The sequence below is a fragment of the Puccinia triticina genome, chromosome 9A (assembly GCF_026914185.1).
Source record: "Puccinia triticina chromosome 9A, complete sequence".
NCBI lineage: Eukaryota > Fungi > Basidiomycota > Pucciniomycetes > Pucciniales > Pucciniaceae > Puccinia > Puccinia triticina.
In genome coordinates, this window is record NC_070566.1 from 2550599 (window position 1) to 2574489 (window position 23891).

General features: G+C 46.3%; 2 protein-coding genes across 2 annotated transcripts; one reads left to right on the plus strand and one right to left on the minus strand.

The window, feature by feature from the left end:
• Nucleotides 1–15446: 15446 nt before the first annotated feature.
• Nucleotides 15447–18205, plus strand: PtA15_9A268 (uncharacterized protein; the record flags this gene model as incomplete). The annotated part of the gene is made up of 12 exons (XM_053172459.1): nucleotides 15447–15497; nucleotides 15575–15694; nucleotides 15769–15782; nucleotides 15809–16239; nucleotides 16331–16351; nucleotides 16424–16589; nucleotides 16721–17036; nucleotides 17150–17197; nucleotides 17314–17387; nucleotides 17501–17687; nucleotides 17784–18059; nucleotides 18128–18205. 12 exons carry the CDS (start codon nucleotides 15447–15449, stop codon nucleotides 18203–18205), a joined length of 1782 nt encoding a protein of 593 aa, XP_053023698.1.
• Nucleotides 18206–21666: 3461 nt separating this feature from the next.
• On the minus strand, nucleotides 21667–22053 carry PtA15_9A269 (uncharacterized protein; the record flags this gene model as incomplete). The annotated part of the gene is made up of 3 exons (XM_053172460.1): nucleotides 21667–21691; nucleotides 21752–21774; nucleotides 21940–22053. 3 exons carry the CDS (start codon nucleotides 22051–22053, stop codon nucleotides 21667–21669), a joined length of 162 nt encoding a protein of 53 aa, XP_053023699.1.
• Nucleotides 22054–23891: the final 1838 nt, after the last annotated feature.

Sequence of the window (23891 nt, forward strand, 5' to 3'; positions counted from 1 at the left end):
TGGCCGTGGCTCAGCTTTGGCCCTGGCATAGCTGATTTTCAGCTCTGGTCCTGTCCAAGCTGATTCCCATCTTTGTCCCTGGCCTGGCTCAGCTGAGCATCATCTGGTCAGCTGGCCCAGGACTGGGTCAAAGCTGAGCATCAGCTGGGACAGGAATAGGAAAAGGCTGAGCAAGGACTGGTAAAATGCTGAGCATCAGCTGTGCCAGGATTCACCAGGGGGGAAAGTGTTGCACTCTCTAGAGAGTGCCAGGCCATAATTTTGTATTTTGTGTTGTCTGATGTGAGTTCAATGTTAAATTTACCTCTATGTTTAATTTTTTCCCAATACAATTGTAACTGTAGTTCAAGTCTTTGTGAAATGATGTGTAACTCAATTCCAACACACAAACATCTCTCTGCTGAAGTTTTGTGTTTGTTTCATCATGATTACAATTGCAGAAGTGAGCTTTATTGCACACAAACTTTTCAAAGAATGTACCTATCTTTATGCTCAAATATAATCTTAGCCAAGTGCCAGGGAATATTTTGATTTGCAGAATTTTTCATTCAAAACCCACATAAAATCACATTATGGAACATACTTGTAAGAAATAGCAAATTCAGAGGATCTGCCAACTGGCGGATGAATTGTTGTGGCATATTTATGACATGCCAATTACCCTATCAAATTGGCAGGAAAGTGGTTTGACATAAGATTTCTATTCTTCAACTATTAAAACATGTCAAAGCTAAGAAAACCTGTGTAACATGCAGTTGAACTCTCAGCAATATGAAATGTGAAAATACCGGATTCAGATTTCCCTACCATATTTACCAAGGGATCAACCATATTTTTTTGAGTGTTGAGTGTCAATCACCTGTGGCACTATAATTCTTCGGCTTTTAGCCAAAGAAAAATGTGCATTTTTCTTCGGCTAAAAGCCAAAGGAGCGCTGGAGCTGGCCGGGCTGGCAGAGCTGATTTCATAGGAACCTAGCCACAAAACCTGGTCAGCGCAACCAATGGTTGTTAGCCTAGTGGTTTGCAGCTGTGCTGCAAACCTCCTTACAGCAAAGTTGCCGGTTCAATTCCCACTGCCCCCATGCCCCATTTGGGGGTTAGGGGGCGGGTTTTTGGGGGTCGGGTTTTAGGGGTTAGGGGTTAGGGGTTAGGGCAGTTTTTTTAAAAAAAAATGTGGCAAGGTGTATAGTACATTGTATTGGTATGTATTGGATACGTATCGGTATGTACCGGATACGTATCGGTATGTATTGGATACGTATCGGTATGTATCGGATACGCGGATACGTATTGGTATGTATTTTCAGTACACTGTACAGGTATGTATTGGATACGTATTGGTATGTATTGGATACGTATCGCTATGTATCGGATACATATCACTATGTATTTGTATTGGATACAGTAATGTATCCAATACATACCAATACCAGCGCCAGCCAGCGCGCCAGCTCCAGTGCTAGCCAGCGCCAGCCAGCGCGCCAGCTCCAGTGGAGCTGGCCCGGCCAGCTCTGCTGTCCTTCGGCTTTTAGCCAAAGAAAAATGCATTATTTTCTTCGGCTAATAGCCGAAGAAAAAAAGGGACAAAACTCATGTCAATAGCTGTTCATTTTGGAATATGCACCTTGCCTAGTACATGACCACAAATTGTACACTTTTGTAAATTTAACTACAACTAACTAAAAAATGCAGTGTAGAATTCTCATGAAGGCTGCTCAAGGGAAAGGGGGTAGAGTAGTGGATAATCAAAGGTGCACCAATTTTCCCTTGCTTCTGAAACCAGCTTGAGAAATAATTCAACAGCTGGTCTGAGAACTCCAAATTGAACAGTCACTTCTTAAATCCCCACGCAAATCACAGTATGGGTAGCACCATTTTTCTTGTAGACTGATAATCTAACATCTTTTCCCCCACCATTTTCCATTAATTTTCTTTTATGTGTAGAATTAGTTCATCACAGGTCCCTTTGTTTCCATGTGCATGGTGCAACAACATGGTGTGTATTTCCCTCATAAAATGGTGCTAAATGATCACTGGCTGTTATTTAAAGACTTCTGGATTGTGTGATTTCTGTATCCAGTCCACTTAAAATCATTGGCCATGGGCCAGCAGCAGTGACACAAATATGTGAGGAAAAGTGTTAAAAAAATTGTGTCTGGGGGCTTGAAGGTTGTCACAAGTGAACTATGGACATGTGGGGAAACACAGATTGGCTTAGAATCCCCCTGTTTCCCCGGGGAGGGTTGATTTTCTTATGTAATGTCCACCCTTATATTCAGGCAAACATTGGGGTGGACATGGTTAAAATATCACACTTTTCCCCGGACTTGATGAACAGTGGGTTTTGTTCATTGCGCTGCAAGGTACCTTCTCATTGGCCACCACAAGCTGGTCATCCATATGGGCTTTTCTGAGCTCTGTGGACAGCTTATACTGACTCACAAGCTTGGAAAGGCCAGCGCAATGACCAGTATGTCCTGGTCATCGCAAGAGGGCTCCCCCAACTCGGGGACCCCTCTGTTTTGACCACCCTATTGTTTTGCCATACAATAGGGTGGACAAGTGTGGAAATCAATCCACTGCCTCCCCAAAGCCAAATCCAATGACCAGTACCTACTGATAATCACATGAATGCCCTATCCTGAGGACCAGCCCATACTGGTCATCAAGGCAGCCTTCCGAAGCTCCCAAGGAAGCATATACTGGCCATCCAGCTCGCAAAAGCCCAGCCAGATGGCCAGAATCTACTGTGTATTGATCTGGGAGTTCCCCAGCACAATTGATAGGAATTACTGGTTTTTCAAGATCATAAAAGCCCTTGTTGATGAATATCATGTAATTTCATTTAGCTTGGCGGCTCACAGCCCAGTAAACTTTAATCAAGTGTATACCATCAACGCTGCAACAATTACAATATACATGTATTGTATAGGCTATACATTGTATTTTATTTTCATGCAGATACATTCAATTACAATAGGTACGTTTTGTATTGGTTTCATCAAACAATTCCAATGATACATATGTACAGTTTTTGGAAAAAATTACAATACAGATACATTTATTTTGTTATTTTTCCAATATGATACAGTGAAATACAATTACATGTATTGTACTTGTTGCACCGTTGATACCATCTCCAATCAATGGCCGGTATACACCAGTTATTGATATGAGAGTCCCTTAACTCAATGGCTATACACAACAGCCATTGAGTTGAGGATTTCTCAACTCAAATTCTGGTATCAACAGTGCAACAAATCCAATACACGTTGTGGTGACCAATACAGTGGTCAAGCTCAGTTCTCAGTTTCCGCTCTCACCGGCAACAGACTTCAAGTTTCAGTTTCAAGACCCTCAAGCTTCAATCCTCAAGACTTCAACTTCTTATTCTCAGCCTTTTTTCCCTTCTCTTTTTCTCCTCATCTTTTCCATTTCTTGCTCCTAACACAGAACTGCCTGTGGGTTTATTCCTAGTTGTTCTTTCTTTCTGATTTTTGTTTATTCCTTGTCTTTCTCAGTTATGTTTATTTCCATTTCTCTTGGTTCCTTTCTTATCCCTTATGGTTCTTATTGGTTTCATGCTTTCAGCTCTTGGTTCTATTTCTCTGCCTTTCTTCTGGCAGCCGGGCTACTATAATAAGTTAGAGCCCGGCTAACTATTGTAGCATAACAAAAATTATATGTAATTATAGCGGCGCAGAGCGCCCCGTACAAAATATAGTTCTTTCTTGTAAAAAGACCTAGCTGCGGCGCAGAGCGCCACATACATAATAAGTAAAGGTTCCTTAGTCGAGTAAGGAAAACTAATCTCCGGCCAAAGAATCGGCAAGAGAAAGAACATTAGTTCAAACCCGTTCTCAAGCCAAGAGAATGGGTCGCCAGACACTCTCAAGAGACTACTGAACAAAGAGTAGTCTCCACGAGAAATAGAAGAACTTTGGTCGGGGAGGAGAGAAACAGAATTATACTACTCCTCCTCCCCGGCCGATGATGGAACATAAAACTCGCTGTTCCTCAAGCCAAGGAATAGCAAAAAGGACCAGATGACAAATAGAAAATGAACGGGAGCGAAGGGACTAGTATAATCTCCCTTCACTCCCGTCACCCTTGTCAGAAGCAGGCTTCCTCCGGCCGAGAAACCGAGGAAGCCTGTGCAATAAGAGCTACAACCCTACCGGTTGTAGCCCAAATATATAAACGAGGGCCTTCGGGCAAAGGAAGGCCCCTCAGATACCTTTCATAACCAGCTCGAAGCCCAGCCAGTCTCGCCACTCGTCCCACCGACCAGTACGCCAGCCTGCCTTCGCCTTGACTTCGGTTTTTATTGGATTGCTTGTGTTTTTTTTGCCGCAGACTTCCTTTTACAAGTAAGTCTGCATTTTTTTTCTTTCTACCGGGATTTCCATCCCTTTATATCTCCTGGGAGCGTTTCGACGCGCAAATACCCCCTTGTTAAGGGCCCCAGACGCCACAGGTCACAAAACCCCTGCGCATTTCGTGCGCAGGCCCTGTAAGAACTGCGGAGGGCACTAAAACACCCCAGGCGCCCCTGGCCCCTCCGTTAAACCTATTTTTTCGGTTCATTAAAAATAGCTTTCTAAAGCTATTTCACACTTTTTACCGCGCTTTTGCTGCGCGCGCTACTGTACCGTGCTCTGTCGCCGGCGTAGCTAGAAGAGCACTCGTGCTCTTGGCATCACCGAGCCTGACATCTTCAATTTGTGTTGTATGTTTCTTTTCTTTTCTCTGTTGTCTGTGTTGCATGCGCGCGCATGGCGCGCAAGGAGATGATGACATGCTTGTGACAGGCCTCCAGGAATCCAAGTTCCGGGAGAACTTGGAGGATGGGAGGCCATAGCACCTGTTCTGATCCAAGTCAGGAGTTGTCAAATTGAAGATCTTTTCCGAGTCCTGAGTCCCAAGAGTCCCCTTTCAAGAATCCATTCCCCCTTCAAGAATCCTATCAACAAACTCAACCGCCGCCGAGGATCCAAACCATGGCAAAAAAATATCAAAACCACTTCCCCCAGCTATCACTTCAAATCCCTACAACTCCTTTCCGGACCATCCAAGGAGAGGCAATGCGGCAACAGCTGCGCTGCACATAGCGGAGAGCGTAGCAAAAGCGCAGCATTTTTGGCCTTGCTTTGCTGAGCTTTTAGCAGCGGGTAGGCTGCTTAGCTTTTTGCTTTTTGTTATGAGGAGAAAAAATCATAGATTTCAGCGGCTGGCAGCGGGTTTTTGCTGCGCTGACCGCTGAAATAGCGGCAATTTGCTGCACTGACCGCTGAAAAGCGAGGTGATTTTGGCTAAAAAGCGGGGGGAGGGGGGCGGCTATTTGCAGTCAATCAGTCATGTATGATACTAGATAAGTACTAGAACAAGTCTAAGTACAACCAGAGCAGTCCAAGGTTCAAGCAAAAGAGAGACATGGGGGAACAAGAAGGAAAAACAGTGAGGGATCTGATTCATTCAATTTACAATATAGTAATTGGAGCCTGGTTGAATTTTGGATTTTTGTCTGCAGCCTCAAAAACGGCCAGACAGTCATCAAACTCACTGTGGGCCATGAATCCTTGGCGGATCCAAAGGTGGCTACTGATGCACTGCTCAATTGTTCTAGGTGCGAGAGCGCTGCGAGCACTTGTAAAGATCTCGGAAGCCGTGGAGAATGTTTGCTCCACTGACACCAAGCTGCTGGCACAAGCTACATAGTCTCTAGCCAGAGACAATAAGACTGGGAACAATGGAGCTTGGGACTGAATTGCTTTCTGGTCAGCATGTGAAATCTGACTTCAAAGAGGAATGAATGGATTGATGAAAAACAATATAATGTACCTTCCACCAAAGCAATACATTGCCCTTGATTCCTAAGGAATACTTAGCCTTGTGGTACCGGTTTAGTTCCTCTTTGCTTTTGTCGAGGCCGGCATTGGCTGGATAAAATTTATATTCATTGTCATTGTCTTCAGCATCAATCCGATTGGAAGAATCCATCATTGTTGGTGGGGTTAGATGTTTTAAAAGCGCTTGGTGTTCCTTAAATTTTTTCGAGAGTAGAGCTTCAGCCAAGCTAAGATGAGAGGGAAATTTGTTGGCAAACAAAAATAGGCGCCAAGCCGGATGCATAATTGTGGCCATAATGATTGGTTCAGATTTTAGAGTGAGTTCCTTGTACTTCAAAGCAACCTTGATCATCAGATCAAACATATCCTCCAAGAGACCATCTTCACTATGGCTTTTCAACTGCTCCAAGTTTTTGACTAGCCAACTGTATTTGTAAAGGACCATCGAGCAGGACGGTCCATCTCCTTCCATTTTCTTTGTCAAATACAAGAACTCCTGCGGTAGAGCAAGCATAAAATCAGCTTGTATAGTACTAGAATGGATGGTCTTGAAAGGTTTTTAATAGTCCGATCGTACCTTAAGGACCAAGTTGAGAATTTTAATATTCTCCCATTCTAGTTACTGTGCTGAACTCATAGCCTCTAAAGTATTTCCCCTTCCCGTTCTCGGTCTCATTCACCAACATTTGGGTGATAACCTAGAACGGGAATAATGACATGATTGGGAAAGCAGATGATTAACACAAGACTGTGAAATGACATATTCACCTTTCTTGCCTGGTAAGCTCGGTTCTGGCTATCATAGGCAATATTCCACCGTATGCCGTAGCCACCAATGATACCAGGACCATCATAGCATAACTTGCGCGCCCATACCTTGAACTCAGCTTGTTTCGCCGGCGAGCTGCAAATGCAACGGCAAACATAGTCAATCTTTTTCAAAGAAAAGAAAAGTCAGTTAAATGGAACAATATACATTCAGTGGGAATGAATGTCACCTTTTTCAACGTGAATACAATACCACTGTTGGCATACTTCCCTTGACTTTTGCCAATTTTGGGTCCCTCTTGAATCACATCCAAATCGTAATCTGTCTCGCGGTTGGAGACATCGTTGGGATCTATTTCTTCTTCAGGAGCCAATTCTCCATGGTCATCCCCAGCACCAATCAGTTTGCCTTCTTTGTTAATTGTTTCCAGAGTTGGAAACTGCTCAGGTTTTCGGGTTATTGGGCCCTTGGATGTTGATAGATTTAGGGTCTTGGAAAAACGACTCCCAAGTTTTGGGAAAACAACTCCCATACGTCCGCGCGACCGTTTTTTGACCAGCGCTCGACTTTGACCTAGACCCTTTTTTTGGGAGTCGTCAACCCAAAAAAAATCATTTTTGGGAGTCGTCGACCCAAAAAAAATTATTTTTGGGAGTCGTCCGCACTAATTTTTATGAATATTTTTATTATTTTTTTCTTGGGGGGCTTGGGAGTCGTTCACCCAAAACGAGTGCCCCCTGCGTTATTTCGGGAGTCGGCCGCGGGGGCCACGGAAGCCCCCAGGGAGTCGTGATGACTCCCCTTCAAGCCCCCCCACCCATCACACAAGTCACACACCACAACCGCCACACCAACCGCCCGATCACCGCTCACCCGTCCACACCAATTGCCCGATCAATCAAAGAATATGATTAACCCAGCCGCCCCCGCCGCTGTCCAGGACCAGGACTCCCAGGCCCCTGTCGCCGCCATGGAGCACGCCGGGCCCTCTATGGCTGCCGTCAAGCTCGCCAAGCCCCCTGTTGCCGCCATCCAGTACGCCAAGGCCCCAGTGCCTGGCGAGCACGCCGAGGAAACCCCAGCTGCAGGGCCAGGTAAGCTCCCTCCCCTGCTGACTCCCCCATCCAAAATGGAGGCACTGAGCCCCCAACACCCTTGTTCACACCCTTGATCCTGCCCTTGATCCAGCTGCCAATGAAGACGCCGCCAAAGGCCCCGCGAACGGGTCTGGCATTGACACCGACTCCCTTGCGATCGCGGCCGACTCCCTTGCGATCGCGGCCGACTCCCTTGCGATCGCGGCTGACTCCCTTGCAATCGCGGCCGACTCCCTTGCAATCGCGGCCGACTCCCTTGCGATCGCGGCCGACTCCCTTGCGATCGCGGCCGACTCCCTTGCGATTGCGGCCGACTCCCTTGCAATTGCGGCCAACTCCCTTGCAATCGCGGCCCAGGACCACGGAGCCACCATGGCCATTCTAGACCCCCAAGGAGCCGTCCTAGCCAGCGGTGCTCAAGGTCTAGCCCCCGCCGACTCCCGTGATCAAGGTCTAGCCCCCGCCGACTCCCGTGACCCCGTCGACTCCCCACGTCCCGCAGCCGCCGACTCCCAACCTCCTGCAGCCGCCAACTCCCAAACGGCAGCCGCCAACTCCCATTCAGCCGCCGACTCCCAAACCGCAGCCGCCGACTCCCAGGCCATTACCGCTGTCGAAGCCTGCATTGAGACCACTGAATCCCTTCAAGACGTCACCCTAGACCCCCTCCTCCTTCAAATTACTCAAGAAATTGCCAAAAAAAAACTAGAAAAATAAATCCACAAAGAAAATGAGGAAGAAGTTGAAGATTATAGCTTAGATAATCCAGACAACAAGAAGACACTTGAGGAATATGTAGAGCTAGCCAGAGAAGAGAAAACCATAGAAGATTGTATTGTAATGTTAGAATTAGATGAAGATAATACTAACAATGATCCATACTCTGGAACGGTTCCAACTGAAAAAAACGTAGAAGAAATTGAGAAAATACTTGAGAAAATTGCTGAAGAGAGAACTGAGAAGGAGCTCAAAGAAATGGAACTTGAGAACGAGAATCAACCGGATGATGAAGACTCAGTAAATGAAGAAGGAGAAAGGAAGATCTACGGCAACATTCCTGCGCCGCCAGCTGGAAATTATGACGACATTGAATTGGTTAAGGAGGCCATCCAAGAATTTGCTTGTGCGCATGGCTATGGGATATTGGTCAAACGCTCTGTTCCTGGAAAGAGTGTCCATTTTAAATGTGTCAGGTCTGTTATTTCCCACTTCTTTTTCATTCTTCTGTTAGTATTGACTGACATTAAATACACATTGAAATGATACAGAGGAGGTGATCCTGCAAAAAACAAACGTAAAGGTGATACTCATGAAAATATATCATCTCGATTGATTGGCTGTCCGTTCGCCGCTGCCGTATACAACCAGAAGAAGAAGGGCCACTGGAAATTCACAGTCTCCAACTCGACTCATAATTACCGCCCCACCACCGCCATCGCCACTGTTCACCGTAAGCTCAGCGACACTCTCTACAAAGAAATGAAAAGACTTGGCAAGGTCGGATTGCGACCAGCACAAACACTTGAATGCCTCAAGAAGCTGCACCCCGACAAGACAATCCTGGCCACAATTGATACAATTTACTCAGCACAAAAGCAGGCTGCGCAAGAGATGTTGCAAGGAATCAGTCCCATCATTCACCTGAATGAAATTCTGGCTGGAACCGATTTCACAACTGTGACAAAGGTCAACAAATCTGGCAAGCTCAAGGGCCTTTTTTTCTGTCATTCCCTCTCTGTGAAGCTTCTCCATCAGTACCATTTGATCCTTTTCCTTGACTGTACGTACAAGACGAATAAGTATCAGATGCCTCTCCTCCACATCACCAGTGTCACTGGAGCCAACAAGTCTTTCAGTTTGGCATTCTGCTTTCTTGCCAAAGAGACACAAGATTATTACGACTGGGCACTCAAATCCCTCCTGACAGTTTTCACCTCAAACAAGATTCCCCTTCCTGCTGTTGTTCTGACCAACCGAGAAGAAGCTCTCATCTCCTCTCTCCAGTCCAATTTTCCCGATTTGACCCACATGCTTTGCACTTGGCACATACAGAAGAACTTGGTCTCCAATGACGCAAAACACATCAAGAACAAGGCGAAGGAGTTTGAAATGCTTCAACACTGGAGCAACTTAATCAAGATGACTAGTCCTGGTGATTTCCGTTCAAGCTTCAGTCGGTTTTGCACAAAATACGGCAAAGCTTTTGGAGATTATATGATTGAGACATGGCTTCCGGTGTGTGAAAAGTATGCTAACGCTTGGACAAAGGATATACCTCATTTCGACCATTGGTCGACGTCTCGAATTGAATCATCACATGCTTTCATCAAATCTTATCTCCTGGGCCCCAACAATTCTTTTGCCGCCGTCATCAAGTTAATCACGAATGCGCTTGAAGCTCAATCCCACGAAATCTCCGCGGCACATCACAAGGAGAAGATTAGAAGCCTTCGATCAATAGGGAAGATTTTCTTGCTCTGTCACGGCCGGATCACCCACTTTGCTCTCCGGAAGGCGCAGGATAACCTGAGAGCAAGTGTTGACCTGGAGAATTGGCACAGGTGCAACGGGTGTTACAAAAACCGGATGGGAATTCCCTGTAAGCATACACTCCGGCAGCGCGCAATGGATGGCAAGAAGATACTCCCCAAGGATTTTCATGTCCAGTGGCACATGAAGGTAAGATCTGGGTTTTTTTTTATCTTTTTATCATGTGGGGGGGCCTTGGATGGCCGGTTTTTGTGGACAACTCCCGTTTTTCCTATGACGACTCCCATTTTTCCTATGACGACTCCCATTTTTCCGCGGACAACTCCCATTTTTGCGCGGACGACTCCCGTTTACCCCCGCGCGCCCCAGGGACAGGAACGACTCCCATTTTCCGTCTGTGCGGCATTCCAATTGGGATAACGACTCCCAACGACTCCCAAATCCCCCAGCCGCGGATCCTCGATTGGAAGAACAACTCCCGCCGACTCCCATTTGTCCGGCCATTGCCACCGCCCCTCTGCCACCCCTAACTCAAATTTTTAACCTCCCCTGCGCCATTCCCTTACTAACTGGAGTCTTTTCATTCCCCCCAGGATCTTCATGCTCTTGACACCAATGCTGATCTCACCCAATTCAAGCAAGTCAACCGTATCCGCGAAAGGCTTCTGCAGATGAATCCCGCGCAGATGGCGGCCCAGTTACAAGCTATCAACAGCCTATTGGAAGGCTCTGGAACCGTCGTGACAATCCAGGAACCAACACAAGCTCAGACCACCCGTGGACGTCCAAAAGGCGCGCCAAACAAACCAAAAACTACAAAAAGGGACCCCTCTGCCTTCAAATGTGTTGAAAATAAAAGGAAGAATGAAGAAGGAGCAATGATGAAGTCCAAGAAACAGGAGCTAGCGGAAACCAGAAAAGCGGAGAAGGAAGAAATGAAACAAATGAAGAAAGAAGAGAAGGAGCAACAAAAAAGGAAGAAAGAAGAGGAGAAGAAGAAGAAGCAAGAAGAGAAGAAGAACAAACCAGCGCCCAAGAAGAGGAAACTCCTGGCCCAAAAGTCAAAGACCGCCAAGAACGTCGCTCTGTCTCCTTCTCCAACTCCTTCTCCGTCGACGTCTCCATCACCATCACCCTCCTCACCTGTGCTTCCTCCTCCTCCGCCTCCAAAAGCCCAAGTCCCAACAAAGCGCTTCAAACCGGTCCGCATTGCGCCTAAGAAGCCAGCTTCCCCTTCCCCTCCTGTGAACTCCACCTTGTCTGCCGCCGCCCCTCCGCTGCAACGTACGTCCCGCGCCGCTGGGAAGATGCGAGCTCTGCCTTCCCCTTCCCCTCCTTTGCAATCAACCTTGTCTGCCCCCGCGCCTCCGCAGCAACGTCCGACCCGCACCACCGCTAAGAAGCCAGCTCCACCTTCCCCTCCTGCTCAATCAACCTTGTCTGCCCCCGCCCCTCCGCCAAAATCAAGCCGGGTACCTCCTCCGCGAGCCACGCGAGTCCCTCCACCGCCAACAGCTCCAGTCCCTCCACCACCAACAGCTCCAGTCCCCCCACCACCATCCAAAGAACCAGTCGACCGACCGAATTGGCTCAATCAACTCCCAGTCATCATCAGAACCTCGGTCAAGCGGATACTTGATGTCGATTCAGATGGCCATTGTGGATTTCGCGCGGTGGCATGGTGCTTGGGGAATGGTCAGGGCGCTTGGAGTGCAGTACGAGAAGCTCTAGCCGACGAAATCAGCAAACAAGGCAACTGGTACGTGAAGTTGGGACATTTTCACAACATCAAGTCGACTCTGCCCAGAATAAACTTTTCCGGTACCAAAGGTTGCGGTATGGCTCATTGGATGGCAATGCCCTCCTCCGGCGAAGCACTGGCCAGTTTTTTATTTCACTGAAGAGTGGTCTCAAACTTTCCTTCCCTCCTTCTGCCCTCCTAACCAAAACCCCCCGATCTTCTTGGCTTTCATCCGGCAACTTGATCACTTTGTGGCCCTAGAACTATCCTCCCCTGACATCTTCCCTGCCCCTTCCCTACAAAAGAGCTGGAAGCTAAATGCCAACCCAGAGGCACGAGGTTGGGAGGCAAGATACTCTGATTGTTTTGCTCAAACAGGTGGAAGAAAGCTCCTCTTTCCTGATAAGAGTGGTAAATTTTACTAGTATTTCCATTTGTAGTTTTCATGTATTGGTGGTTGTTCTAGTCTTTTTTGAATAAATATTGTGAATATTATTCCTCTCTAGTATTTTTTGAATAAACACTTTTTATATTTTCTTGTCCTCATTATTTCTGGCAGCTCTGAGAGTTTGTGTCATCAAAAATGAGGTACAAATTGTGCGCTGGTAGGGAGCATGTCTATTGTGGAGCTGCACCCCTCATATCTCATGTTCTGATGGCACACTAATGCCACAAACCTTATAGCGCAGAGGAGTTACAGTCTTGAAATATCCCTGAAAATTTTGGACTGTTTGGGTGTGTAACACAAAAGTTACACAGTTAGCAGTCATTTCCTACTGAGCATTCGGCACGCCCCTTATGTGTCATGTTCTGATGGAACAATAATGCCAGAAATTGTATATCACAGAGTTTATGCAGTCTTAAGATATCCCTGAAATTTGTGGACATTTTGGGTGTGTAACGCAAAAGTTACACAGTCAGCAGTTATTTTCCTACTAATTTTGGCGCACATCCCTTATATATCATTTTCTGATGGGACAATACTGCTTAAACTTTAAGTATTTTCTTTTTATGTATGTTTCTCTGTGCTCTCAAATTTTTATGTCTCTAGTACATGGAACAAAAAAGTTATACATATTAAAAATAATAAAAAATAATACAAAAAATTAGTGGGGACGACTCCCAAAAAAGCTGTACCCAAAAAAGGGGTCTAGGTCGACGTCTAGCGCTGGTTGAAAAATAGTCGCGCGGACGTATGGGAGTTGGTTTCCCAAAACTTGGGAGTCGTTTTTCCAAGACCCTAGATTTAATGCCGACAGTCCTGCGCCTAAGATCAAAGCTAGAACATGGCAGAAGCAGCAATGATTGTTGGCTGATTCATCCCACATAGTCCCATTGTGAGCTGTAATAAGACGCGAAACTTCCTTGATCATGGTGAAGTTATTTGAGCCAGAGTCTGTTGTTTTGGCAAGGATGTGTTGAGTAAAAAAATAAAGTAAGATAATTAATCTGTTGGAAGATGGGATCAGGATGAAAGTAGACTTATCTTTTGATGAAGATTGTTCTTGATGAGAACCTTGGCAAAAGAAGCGGCAAGGTATATGCCCTTGTGGTGCCAGGATATATATTTCATTGCAAGATGTTGATATTGATATTCCCACTCCTTTGTTATGTAACAAACCAATATACCCAAGAAGGCTTTGTGGCCACCTTTGGTAGTCCACACATCCAACACTAAGCTCATTTTCAAATCAGAATTCTAGTGCATTGAAAATAGAAAAAGAATATCAATCAGCCTACAAGTCTGAAAAGTTCAGTTAGATTTGAATAAGATGAATATATATAAATCCCTTACATTAATATCACTCAAAACTGCACGTTTGAGAGAAAGGTAAAGGTTTTGAGCAATGGTTGCTGCCCAAGTTCAGGAATGAAGCTTGCTGTTTGGATTCCAGCCGTCAAAGCAGATGCAAAGGGTTTGATCTTCAAAGCAAGCCCATGCGAGGGAGTGCTCAAGCAGCCAGAAAACCATCATCTTGTTGAAGGGGCCTTTGGTAACATAAGCAGTGATCGTATTGCCAGATTTCTTCTTTGATTTGGAATCAACCTGTGCAATCTCAGAGGCAGTTGGTGGTAAATTGTGGCCAGCAGAAATGGAATTCATTTGATTTGCACAAGCGGCTCGGATGGATCCCTTGATGTTGGTCCCATCGCGGTGGACCTTGAGATTGTGGTACAAGGTAGCGGAGGCCTTGACTGTCTTTGAACAACAAATAAATTTATAGGACAGAGTATTGTCAGTTTGTTCAAAATATATCATCACACTATCCGACCCATCTTTGCGCGGAGCTATCTTCTTTTCTTCCTCTGTCTTCAATGAGCAATGAGATGCCTTTGCATTTTTGTTGTCTGAGTTTTGTTCAAGATTGTACAGAGATTCGGGGTTCACAGAGCTGGCAGTTTCTTGAGTCAGGTTAGTCAAAGGATCCTGGAACAAATCATCAATTCATAAACCATTCCAATCTTGAAAATCACCGGTAAAAGTAAGTAAATAAGGACTGACCTCAATTCTAGGCATAGAGCTTGTGGATTTATTGACTGAAGTGCATTTAGAGATTACCGCTGTACTACTATTTGAGAGTGCTTTCCAGGAATCAGCCTCCGTCAGAACAAAGCCTGGGTTCATTATGGGATTTTCTTTTTGAGCTGATTTACGGATTGGGATGGAGGGATTGGGGCGGGCAGGATTGCAGTCTACATGGGGATGCTCAATAATTTGCTCGGGGGTGATGTCTTGAGTCATTTTGATGAGTTTGATGGGTGCAAGTGGAGGATGGCAGATTCTAGTGAGAAATACTGCCAGGTGAAGGTACTGGCATTCAGCACCCTACCAAAAATGCAGAAGATACCTACACTTGGGACCCTAGAAATAAGCTTAGCAAAGGTTGGGCGGAGTTGTGGGTGAAGAACCCAGCTTTTCAGCGCACAAAAGCGCAGCGGTGCGCTGGGCTATGCAGCGGTGCGCTGCGCTATCCACGCTTTTGGCAGCAAAAAGCAGAAAGTAGCGCCTCTAGCCGCTATGCCGCTTCAGCTGTGCTATTTTGCAGCAAAAGCAGGAAAAACACTACAAACATGGATGAATTTGGGAAGGCATATCCAAGTTTATTAAATCCACACAAACGTGGAAACATAGATCTAAGTTTTGGCGTGTTTTATTGTGAAACACCACAAAAATATCACACACAAAATAGACAAGTTGAAAGAATTCCCAAACACCTGAAACAGGCACCTTGAATTGACCCTCCAGCCGTGCCAAAGCAACAAGCAAAAAAGGGCCGGTTGTGAAGGACTCTGTGAGGAGCCATCAAGGAGGGGCCTAATCAAGCAATTAGGGCGCCTCCAGGGAGGGGGTGGGACGAAACCAGAACCCCTGGGGGACAGCGGACACAAACCTCACCCCCTTTAAATATTCAAACATCTCGCATCACGTGCACCAGCCTTGCCTCGGTCCAGCGCCACGCCAACCGCATCCTCGCCAGCGCCATGCCCACTGAATCCATGCCAACGCCCACCGTAGCCTCCTCAATACATTGTCCAACGCTTGTTGCCGTCTGTTGAGCTGTCGCATTGTTGCTGCCTCTGCCTTGGTGGCGCCACAAACCTCCAAACTCACCTACCTACCCCAGCTTGAAACACCGAAAAACAATCAGCCACTAAACCAGACCCCGGCAGCCACTCCGCATCTCAGTGGACACATGCATCATACCACGCTGGCAGTGTTTCACCCCCGCGTTCGCAGACCATTTGTGAGTCTTTGTCTCCACTTGTCTTCCAATTAGCTACATCTGTACAAAAAACTAACCCACCCTCTGTTTGCTAGAATAACCTGCTCAAGTTGCTGGACAAGGACGCTAAAGCAGGCTGCCGTCAACTGCTGATCCATCCACCACCCCATTGGATCAAGCCAAACGAGCGGCCCCGACCAAGCCCATTCTCCACCTGCCTCCCAAGGACGACCAACAAGCTAGCCAACCACCCGCAAAGGACAGCCCGAGCCACCCGCCCTCCTCGGCCCTCTCTCTGTTCCATTCCCAGCCCTGTTCAACCGAGCTGGCGAAGGAGGAGGACGACATACTGCCGGAGTACCTCCACTCGGAAGGCCTCCCCGCCTTGACCAGCAAGCCAGCAGACAAAAAACATGCCGTTGTCAGCACCTTTGACCTCTTCTCCATCGGCATCGGGCCCTCCTCCTCACACACCGTCGGGCCAATGAGGGCCGCTAAAATCTTCACTAACGACCTCAAGGAGGCCGGCGTCCTGGATCGCGTCAAAACTCTCAAAGTCGCACTCTGTTCGTCCCCTCCCTCTCTCCTCATTCACTTCCTCACTCAGTTATGCGCTGGCGCTGACATTAGGACCTGTTTTTTCCCGTTCCTCATCAGACGGCAGTTTGGCAGCCACTGGTACGTTACAACCCTCCTTAAAATAAAAAAAATGATGAAAAGCTAAAAAAAAATCAAGAAAAATTTGAACAGGCAAAGGGCACTTGTCGCTGGAAGCGTTGATTGCCGGCTTCGAGGGCCACAGCTGCGAGACCGTTGACAAGGCCTCAATCCCGACCCGCTACTGCTCGGTGTGCAAGAACAAGTCGATCAACCTCGGGCTCGCCCTTGACCCTGACGCCATCGGCCATCCCGTCCAGTTCAATATTGAGAAAGATCTTGTATGGCTATGGGACTGCGTCCTCCCCCAATTACATCCTAACGGATACACCTCCCTCTCTTTTCTCTTGAATTTCATGATTCCTAATTTTGAAATATGCTACATAATAGGATGTTGTTCTCAGTGTACGACGTCAAAGGCAATCTGATCGCCAACAACACCTATTTCTCGATCAGCGGGGGATTCGTAGTGAACACAGAGACACAGTTCTCGGGGGAGAACCTGTACTACAAGCAGATTGACAAGCGGAAGGCCTCGTCCAGCCGGCTCGACCCTTTCAAACAGCTCCAGCCGCTCGTCGACTCGCTCCCGCTCAGCAGCCAGCTCACCAGTGTACTCCCATCCATTGATCCCCCTCCAAAGGAGGGACCTCCGTTCCCCTTCCATAACTGCGATAGTCTCTTGGAACTCACTCGCAAACATAACGTATGTCTTCCCGCCCTGTTTGTAGTCTGCTCACATTCATTGATTATTCCTTCTGAAAACCACCATCCAGCTAACAATCGCCCAAATCGTGTATGTACAACAACGAACGCAAGTTCTTCTTTGATGACGAGATCAGGGAACGGATCCTCAAGATCTGCACAGTTTGTCAAATTTTCCCGTCTTTTTTTTGTGTGGATGCTGGAAGCAAGGAGGAATATTGAGAGGCTCTTTGGTCTTCTTGGACACCACTTGGGTCATGGATGATTTGATCAAGCAGGGTGTCTGTTCAGAGGAAGACGTCTTGCCCAAACAATTGAGGGTCAAAATACGAGCCCGGAACCTCTACCAAAGGTCACTTTCCATCCCTTTCCCCATCTCCCCCCGGGGTGTCACTTTGAAGCAACCAGAGAGCTCTTGAAAAAAAAAAGCTAACTGATGCCGGCCAAATGCCTGGACGCACAAAGCTATCAACGCCCCCATGTCCTCCGCTACCCAATCCGCATCGCCATCCAGGCCTCCTTCATTGTCAACTGTCTGCTGGCCGCCCTCCAGCTCTACGCGGCCATCTCCTCGCTCCCGCTGTCCTTCTTGGCCACCGCGCTGGATGCGGTCTTCAATCCCTGTGCAAACTTCACCCTCAACTATGCGCCTGTCTATCTCCCTCTCTCTCTCCCCAGAACAACCCACTAACTGCATGTGTGTGTGTTTGTGTGTAATTATATGAGCAGACACTGATATGCGAGCAAGGTCAATCTGTGCAAGTATCCGAGCGGCGGATCGCACTTTGAAACAATCAGCAACATTGTCTATTTGAGCGTGATGGGCTGTGCGTCCGTGGTCCTGGTGGTCGAGTCGATCAAGAGTCTGGCCAAGGGCCCCGCCTCCGCCGACCAGCGCCTCCACATCCCCGCCATCGCCGCAGTCTCTGCCTCTTCGTTGCTAAAGCCGTTCTCTTCTTCTATTGCTGAGCCGTCAGGAACCAGGACGGACAGGTCCGGGTGCTCTGGAAGGACCATTGCAACGGTCCGTTCAGATCCACCTCCCACTTAAACTAATTTTCTCCACGCTCACTAACCTCTTGCTTTCCGTAGATCTCTTCATCAATGGTCAGTCTTCTACCCCCGACCATTGTACTGTCTTCTCATCTCGCAGCCTTAACCTCATCCTAACTACATGGAAAGCCTTCGGGATCTTCACGAACGCCGCCGGGGCCAATATCCAATGGTGGATCGACCCGCTGGGCGCAATGCTTATCTCCCTTGCCCTCATCATCCTGTGGGGCGTCAGCATTACTCAAGAAGTCCGTCCCCTTCCTCCCTTCTTCTTCTCCCTAGCCATCTCACGCTCCAATTGTTGATCCTCTTTCCCCCTCACTCTTGGAAGCGATGGCGGTTATTGAAGATGTTCTAATGTTTTTGTCTTGTTACTGCTGTCGTTACTGGTAAGGGTTGTCCATTACCAATAGTTTTTTCTCCCTTTTTTCTTTTGTGCCAATATGGTTTTTTCCTGCATGTGGGTGGTGATTTGGACTTGATTCCTTGAAGGGAGTAATTTACATTGAGTTCAATACAGTCATGACTGTTGAGCAGAAATAACAAAGTGAGAAGAAATAACAAATCCCACTGTAAAACCACTATGTTTTGATACATGTGTTTTCAGTCATACCTGTTTCATCAATTCAAAGGTAATGATAAAAGTACTCCTGTCACCTGAGTCAATCATAATACATTAGTTTTTGGATTTTCTTGATCTTCAGTTCAAAAATGGGCTGTGTCATGAGGTTATTTAGGTTTAAACAGTGGGTCAGTGTGAAAAAAGGTTTGTTTAATGTAAAGGGGAAGAACAAGTGTGGTAAGAGGCAAGAGTGGTGATGAATGTTTGATCTGTACCTGGATTCATACCCCAACCAAGGTGGTGCTGGCACCACTTTGCTTGTTTCTGCGGACTGACAGATGATGCCAATTGGCCCAGTCTGATTCCGGTTTTTGTTTATCTCAAGCTGTGGTGCCCTGGTGGCAGGAATCTGACCTTTCATTGGCCCCATCCAAGTTCATGAGCAGTAGATATTCACATTTTCTATTAGCACCAAAGAGTATTGGGTCTCTTACCCCCCAATTATTATAATAAAGTCCAAATCACCACCCACCTGCAGGAAAAAATCATATTGGCACAAAAGAAAAAAGGGAGAAAAACCTATTGGTAATGCACAACCTTTACCAGTAACGGCAGCGGTAACAAGAAAAAAACATTAGAACATCTTTAGTGTTATTGTATGAGCCCAGTATTTTCCTAATCCAAGTGTTCACATTTCTTGCAGGTTGGGTAAGATGAAAATCTTGTGTGGTTCACTACATTCAAACCCAACAGAAAGAGGCTTTGTAAAGATTTTGACTTGAGAAAGATCAAAGTGGTTGGGTCCAACCCCCCTCCCCCCCACAAAAAAAAAAAAAAAAAAAAAAAAAAAAGGAAAGAAAGAAAGAAAAACAGAAATAGAAATTATAAAACAATGATAAAAATAAGGGCTAAGCTGTCACTGGACTAACCTTCCAACCCTGGGTTACAACTGAAAGAGAAGGCCCAAGGAAATACATGCAATGACCAGAATGGCCTCTGGCAGGTAAGATATTGGTGGTCTGATGACTGGGGCTAGAAGTTAGTGGGTACTGAGATGCAGCGGCGTTAGAGATGGCACTTGGCACCCGCCGGCGGGTACCTGCCACACTTCAGCACATAATTATTTGCGCTTGCAGGTACCCATTGTGCGTGTGCAGCTCCCTGGATGTATTTTTACTAGAATGGAACCTCTGGCACCCGCCATGGGCGCCTCCAAGCGCATAGAATTATGTGCTGAAGTGTGACAGGTACCCGCCGGCGGGTGCCAAGTGCCATCTCTAAGCGGCGTAGCCGCCTTGTCCTCTAGTATTGATCAATATGGCATATATTGATCAAATTATATTGATTTTTTTTTTTTTTTCAAAATTTCTCTTTAATTTTTTTCCTTCCTGCAACATCATAACCCTTCTATCATCTTGCTTTCTCTTGATTTCCCCCTGTCTTAGTTTTCAACCATAGTAAAAGCTTCATTTTGTTGCCAGATCAAATAGGTCATTTTTACATACTGATATGAACTAGAGGCCAAGGCGGCTTCGCCGCTGCAGGGAAAAGAAACATAAACTTCATTTTTCCAAAATATTACAATTGGCTCTGCTTGTATCTTGAGTTTATTCTCCTCCTGGGGCAAAGATGTGTGAGATGTTTGGATTTTTGTTCAGTTGAGGCTCAAGCCATTGTGATTTTCCCAGTATTGTCCAAGGAGGGATTGGTCAGTGAATGATATCCAGCTGGTCCTGCTTTAAGTTTGACCACACAGTATGAGGGGACTCAACCAGAGGGGCTGGCATGGGCTACCAGCCCCAGCCCCTACACTATCTGGTTGTTGATCAACACAAACCCAAAAAAAGAGGCAAGCCCACACCCTTCCCACATCCGACCATCTTTGATCACTTGGCTACTGTTGTTGGTTGACATTGCAGGTTCTAACAGTAAGGAACCTGATATTGACATGATTCTTCCATCCAAATCACAAGCTAGTTTGACCATCACCAAGACTGCTGGGGTTTGAACTCCAGCATTAACCACCAACAGCCTTGACAATTCAGCATATGAATCTCAATCAAGGAAAATAAAACTAACAAGTGAAGTTTGGGAACACTTCACCAAGATAATTGGTTAGCTTAATTGTCCTCTCTTCAACAAAGAGAACTTGAATCTGAATGCTCATCTCCACAGCAGGAAAGTTATTGTCTTCAGTCGTGTGCATGATAATTACAGCTAGGGGGTGTCCTTGCTAACATCACACAAATTCCTCACTGCGCGCCATCAATTTTAAAATGAAGAGTTAGTGGATGGAACTTTGATTCATGTGCTGCATTTGGCCTGAGGCAGGCCATCCAACCTGTGTGGCAATTTCCCAGCTGCCATCCTGACCAGAGGGTGCTTGCACCCCATGAGCACCTTTCTGGTGCACAGGAGGGACTTGTATTTCTCCTTGGCTGCCCCAATATAAAAATAAACAAACTTTTGATTGTGGAGCAAACTAAATAAAGAAAATATTTTTGTTTATCTGATTCTCTTGAGTTGAGTCAACTCCATGTCATAATGATTCACAAATGCTAAACTGATCCCAACCAAGACATATTTGAAGGTCATAAAGAACAATGAAAGTTCAACTTATCTACAGATTTAGAGGGTGAGGGTGACTGTACATGTACTGGTTTATGCAAACAAAGATACCAGAGAAGATCCTCTGGCGACCTTGATGGGGCTTCCGGCGGACAAAAGGTCCTTGACAACTACATTAATGGTGTTAGTGTGTGGACGGAAGGAAGAAGTCTTAGTGGCCATGGCGAGGTTGATCCGGGCGGAGAACGCAAACCAGGCTGGCTCAAGGGCCTCAAAACTCAACCCGGTCGTGCTGTCTTGAAGGTTTTTGACTATAGCCTAGAAAGGAACGGAATAGTTGGAGAAGGAAAAACTGTTGATTTCCGACTTGACAACCGCAAGAATTTTCAATCCACCAAGGATCAATTTTTTCCCTTCAACACGCAAGATATACCCTGGCTGGAAAGTCTCAAGCATCAAGAACTGCTGCAGATCTATGAAGATACAAAGCTCAAGTATCTCGGGCTTTGTGAAGAACTTAAAAAAAGACCAACTCCTCCAAAAACTCCTTGGCCAACTGGAGATCAAATCCTTCAAAATCAGGCCGTAAAAGAAAAAGTTAAAAGTTTTAGCAAGGTCCCCCTAAGCAAAAAAAAATTGTCTGTCAGTTTTTTGGGAGATAAAGGGGAGGGGAGTGGGTATGCAGGAGTAGCAGGAAGGAGAGCAGGCCAAGGGCCATGACCCGGGTGAACCATTCCCCAAGACAACGTCTCCCGGCCAAGAAGTCTCTGAGTGCGGGCTTGTAGAGGGGTCCAGCGCGGCCAGTCGCTGGGACAGTCTGTTGGGCAAAGGCCATGCTGTGCGTCTGGGCACTGGGCGCTGTGGTGTTGGAGGTGAGATTGGCGTAGCGGGCATTTGAGGCCTGGTCTGTGGCGCGGTGTGGAACTACGCAATGGGGAGAATAGAGCTTGGAAGGGAGATGTATATAAGCAACACTAGTACTAATGTAAGCTATGCAAGGGTGCTGATGAGACTGCCTCCCTGACTAATGCTGAGGGGATGAGAGTAACACTAAGAAAAAGAAGAAAAGGTGTGGCTGATTTCTACTTGATCTTAGGAACTAGTACTATGAGCTGACTACTGACTACTGAGGGTGAGAGGGTTGGAGCAGTGATGAGAAGAGGGGAATGCAATGGCAAGGTTCAATAGCAATGGGTTCAGGAGCAACTGCACTGATATCAATGGGTGATGAGTAATTTCTAACTATAATTTCTGTATCTATAATTCTGCATAAATCTTTAATAGGCTGGCTAGGGTCTCCTCTGCTGGGGTACAAGTGAGGGGGGGAAGGACAGTTCTTATATGAAGGAGGGATGAGCACAGACAATGAGGAATTCTGGCTATGGGAATATAGACTGTACAAATGGGGAAGGGTTCTGGCTGTGGGAAGAAAAGACTGTACAAATGGGGAAGATGATGTGAACATAGTAACAACTTGTAATGATGAGCACTACTGAAAGAGGTAAGCACAGATCCAATGATGTAATTTGTACAATAGCCATAGTACATAATGAGTAATGTATGTAAAGGGTTTAGTATGTGAGAAAGTATCTGTAAAAAGAATGTGATGTAATGATTCAAGCAAGTTACTAATGAAATGGGTATTGTAACTAATGAAGACTGTAGGGTTTCTGTAAGTCTTATATCCTCTATAACTATTGAACCATTAAAAATAAAGTCAGCCTACGTGATGCCAAGGATATTATCCTTCTAGCTACACGTGGTGCAAAGCAAAAGATTAGAGTTATAAAACTCTAAGACAAGGTTATAAGGGTTAATTCCAACGTAATTGTTGGGAATTATGGCGTAAGAATAAGGCAAGTTGGGCCAATTTGGGCCAATTTGACGTAATAAAATAAATATAATTAATTTTAAGAGGGGCCTGATAAATCAGGGGTGTTTAATCCCTCTAGAATGAAGAACTGGGGCCTGTAAACAGGGGTGTTTCGAATCCCAGAAAGAAATAGCGGAGAATCTCAAGAGAAGGGGCTTAAACTTACTAGTATAAGACCCTAGGGGCACTTGAGGTTCTTCAGGTGTGAATTTGGGCAGTTGGAGGCGCTCAGAAGAGGTAATCTTGAGGGCAGGGTGGTTACTGGACAGCTTCAGGGCGGAAATTGGGGCTAAAAATCACAAAAGTAGGTATTTTACCTGGCAAATCACAGGCTAAGGAGGCTGTTGAAGGCGGGTAAAATTCTAGTAGGTAATGTAAAGCTGGGGAATCTTCTTTTGGGCGGAGAAAGGGCCCTTTTTATAGCCTAGGCAGACCTCCAGGGGCGCCCAGGGGACAGGGGGACACTTGTGGGCGCATTCTGAGGCAATTTTGTGAGCCTGAGCCTCTATAGTGGCTACAGGACACAAGAAAAGGGGGGACACTGGTTGTATTTCTTGGGATAAATAACTACAAACAGTGAGAGAGAGAGGAAGAGAAAGAAAGAGAAAAGGAAAGAGAAATATATGATCTGGAGGGGGTCTATCTACTCCTTATAGGAGGATCCTCAAAAGTCAACTTGAATCACCTGGAAAAGTGATAAGGACAGCTGTGCCAGACCAACAGGGGCTACAGCCTCCGCGCGCACCAAGGAGACGGTGGGGGGACACAGAATAGTAATACTAATCTGCTCTGATTTTTAG